Source organism: Dipodomys ordii, unplaced genomic scaffold (assembly GCF_000151885.1).
Source record: "Dipodomys ordii isolate 6190 unplaced genomic scaffold, Dord_2.0 Scaffold81, whole genome shotgun sequence".
NCBI lineage: Eukaryota > Metazoa > Chordata > Mammalia > Rodentia > Heteromyidae > Dipodomys > Dipodomys ordii.
In genome coordinates this window covers 3,119,445-3,122,374 of record NW_012267297.1, presented here as the reverse complement: position 1 = coordinate 3,122,374, position 2,930 = coordinate 3,119,445, and the positions used below count along the sequence as shown (strand labels likewise).

The 2,930-nt window shown below is 50.0% G+C and overlaps 1 protein-coding gene across 1 annotated transcript in view; it reads right to left on the bottom strand.

Moving 5' to 3' along the window:
- Slco1c1 (solute carrier organic anion transporter family, member 1C1) overlaps positions 1-2,930 on the bottom strand; it is a 20,505-nt gene that overhangs the window by 4,327 nt on the left and 13,248 nt on the right. The window contains exons 11-12 of the mRNA XM_013025056.1: positions 1,030-1,214; positions 520-584 (exon numbers count right to left, since the gene is read on the bottom strand). Of these exons, the coding sequence (XP_012880510.1) occupies positions 520-584; positions 1,030-1,214 (250 nt within the window). The remainder of the gene's footprint in view (positions 1-519; positions 585-1,029; positions 1,215-2,930) is intronic.

Genomic DNA, 2,930 nt, shown 5'->3' with positions numbered 1-2,930 from the left:
CCCTCCCTTCCCCCCTTCCTTCCTTCCTTCCTTCCTTCCCTCCTTCCTTCCTTCCTCCCTCCTTTCCCCTCCTTTCCTTCTTCCCTCCCTCTCTCCGTCCCTTCTTTCCTGCCTTCCTTTCTTCCCTCCCTCCCTCCTTCTTTCCTTCCTTCCTTCTATGCACCAGTCCTGGGGCTTGAACGCAGGGCCTGGGCGCTGTCCCTGAGTATTTAATTTAACACTCAAGGCTGGTGCTGTAGCACATGAGCCACAGCGCCACTTCCAGTTTTCTGGTGGTTCTTTGGAGATAAGAGTCTCGTGGACTTTCTGCCAGGGCTGGCTTTGAACCACGATCCTCAGGTCTCAGCCTCCTGGGCAACTAGATGACAGGTACGGAGGCCAAACTGAAGCTGAGGTCTTCCGGAATGAAGAATCAGGATGGTCGATAGCATTTTCCTTGTGTCAGCAAGAATGTACACAGACCCCGCCTCCGCCCCGCACAAACACACGAGACACTTGGGTCTTTCTGAATACACTTACCCAGCACCCTCACTGCTAGGGTGTAGATACCCAGGGCGAAAGATTTCAGTTGAGGCTTGATGCTTCTAGAAAACCAACAAAGGCAGTGCATTAAACACCATTGGTCATGATTTCGAAATGGAATTCGTGGAACCTACACACCAGACATGGAGCTACATAACCTGATTAAACATGATTCGAAAAGCCGGGCACCGGTGGCTCACGCCTATAATCCCAGCTACTCAGGAGGCTGAGATCTGAGGATCGAGGTTCAAAGCCAGCCTGGGCAGGAAAGTCTGTAAGACTCTGATCTCCAATAAAACCACTAGAAAACCAGAAGTGGTGCTGTGGTTCAAGTGGTAGAGCACCAGCCTTGAGCTGAAGAGCTCAGGGACAGCGCCCAGGCCCAGAGTTCAAGACCCACTACCGACAAGAAACAGAAAACTGAGGGATTAGGACAATTACACTAAAATAATCCATATGGCTTCGTGGATTAAGATCCGAGTGGGAAGAGACAGCCCTGCCCCTCACCTCAGGAGAATGATGTACCCAGGAATTCCGCCCAGAGACAACGTGTACGAGCTGACGACGGAAATCACCAGGAAATAGAGAAACATCTGGGAGCAGCTGTTATCTTTCTGGCACCTTCCCGACATGCCCGAGGAGTTCCCTGGCCCAGAGCCCGACGCAGCCACGCAGCTACAGTTGTACAGGATCTGGAGCGCAGCAAAGACAAGGCCGAGGAGGCATGCGCATGGCTTCATGAAGTCAAGAGTCAAATACTTAGTCATTTATGTTTGTCAGTGGTGGGGCTTGAACTCAGGGCCTGGGCGCTGTCCCTGAGCTCTTTCACTCAAGGCTGGCGCTCTACCACTTGAACCACAGCTCCACTTCTGGTTTTCTGGTGGTTCACTGGAGATAAAAGTCTCACAGGCTTTCCTGCCCTGGGCTGGCTTTGAATTGTGATCCTCAGATCTCAGCCTCCTGAGTCGCTGGGATGACAGGCGGGAGCCACTGGCACCTAGTTCAAATATTTATTTTTTACAAGACTTACTAGTGTAATTGCACATCTATTAGCTAAGGAAGGAGGAGATATTGTTTTTACTGTAGTAGATATATTACGGTGAAATCTGTGCAGCTGAAGATGATTGTTGGTGGCTCCCGCCTGTCATCCCGGCTACTCAGGAGTCTGAGATCTGAGGATCACGGTTCAAAGCCAGCCCAGGCAGGAAAGTCCTTGAGACTCTGATCGCCAGTGAACCACTCAGAAAACCAGAAGTGGCGCTGTGGCTCAAGTGGTAGAGCACCAGCCTTGAGTGAAAGAGCTCAGGGACAGCGCCCAGGCCCTGAGTTCAAACCCTCAGAACTGGCAAATGTATGTATGTATGTATGTATGTATATATGTATGTCTGTGTATGCATGTATGTACGTATGTACGTATATCTATGTATCTATGTATCTGTCTATGTATGCATGTATGTATCTACCTATCTATATATACATATATGTATCTGTCTATCTACCTACCTACTTAACTATGTACCTGTCTATCTGTCTATCTGTCTGTCTGTCCTATCTGTCTGTCTATCTGTCTGTCTATCTGTCTATCTGTCTGTGTGTCTGTCTATCTGTCTGTCTGTCTGTGTGCCTATCTGTCTGTCTGTGTGTCCGTCCTGTTTGTCTGTCTGTCTGTCGGTCCTGTCTGTCTGTCTGTGTGTCTGTCTGTCTGTCCGTCTGTCTATCTGTCTGTCTGTCTGTGTGTCCTCCTGTCTATCTGTCTGTCTGTGTGTCCGTCTTATCTATCTGTCTGTCCTGTCTGTCCTGTCTGTCTGCTGTCTGTCTGTCTGTCTGTGTGCCTATCTGTCTGTCTGTGTGTCCATCCTGTCTGCCTGTCTGTCTCTCTGTCTGTCTGTCTATCTGTCTGTGTGTCTGTCCCGTCTATCTGTCTGTCTCTGTCTGTCTGTCTGTCTGTGTGTCTGTCCTGTCTATCTATCTGTCTGTCCTGTCTATCTGTCTGTCTGTCTTGTCTGTCTGCTATCTGTCTGTCTGTGTGCCTGTTTGTCTGTCTGTCTGTCTGTGTGTCCGTCCTGTCTGTCTGTCTGTCCTGTCTGTCTGCTATCTGTCTGTCTATCTGTCTGTCTGTGTGCCTATCAGTCTATCTGTGTGTCCATCCTGTCTCTCTGTCTGTCTGTCTGTGTGCCTATCAGTCTATCTGTGTGTCCGTCCTGTCTCTCTGTCTGTCTGTCTGTCTGTCTGTCTGTCTGGCTGGCTGTCTGTCCTGTCTGTTTGCATGTCTGCATGTCTGCATGTCTGTCTGTCTGTCTTCATTCCAAAGCCTGCAGATTCCAGGCTAATATTACTTAGCCACAGAATGACACAACTGGAACACTGCACAACTGCCGGGGAGCGCGTGGGGGGCGCGTGGGGGGCGC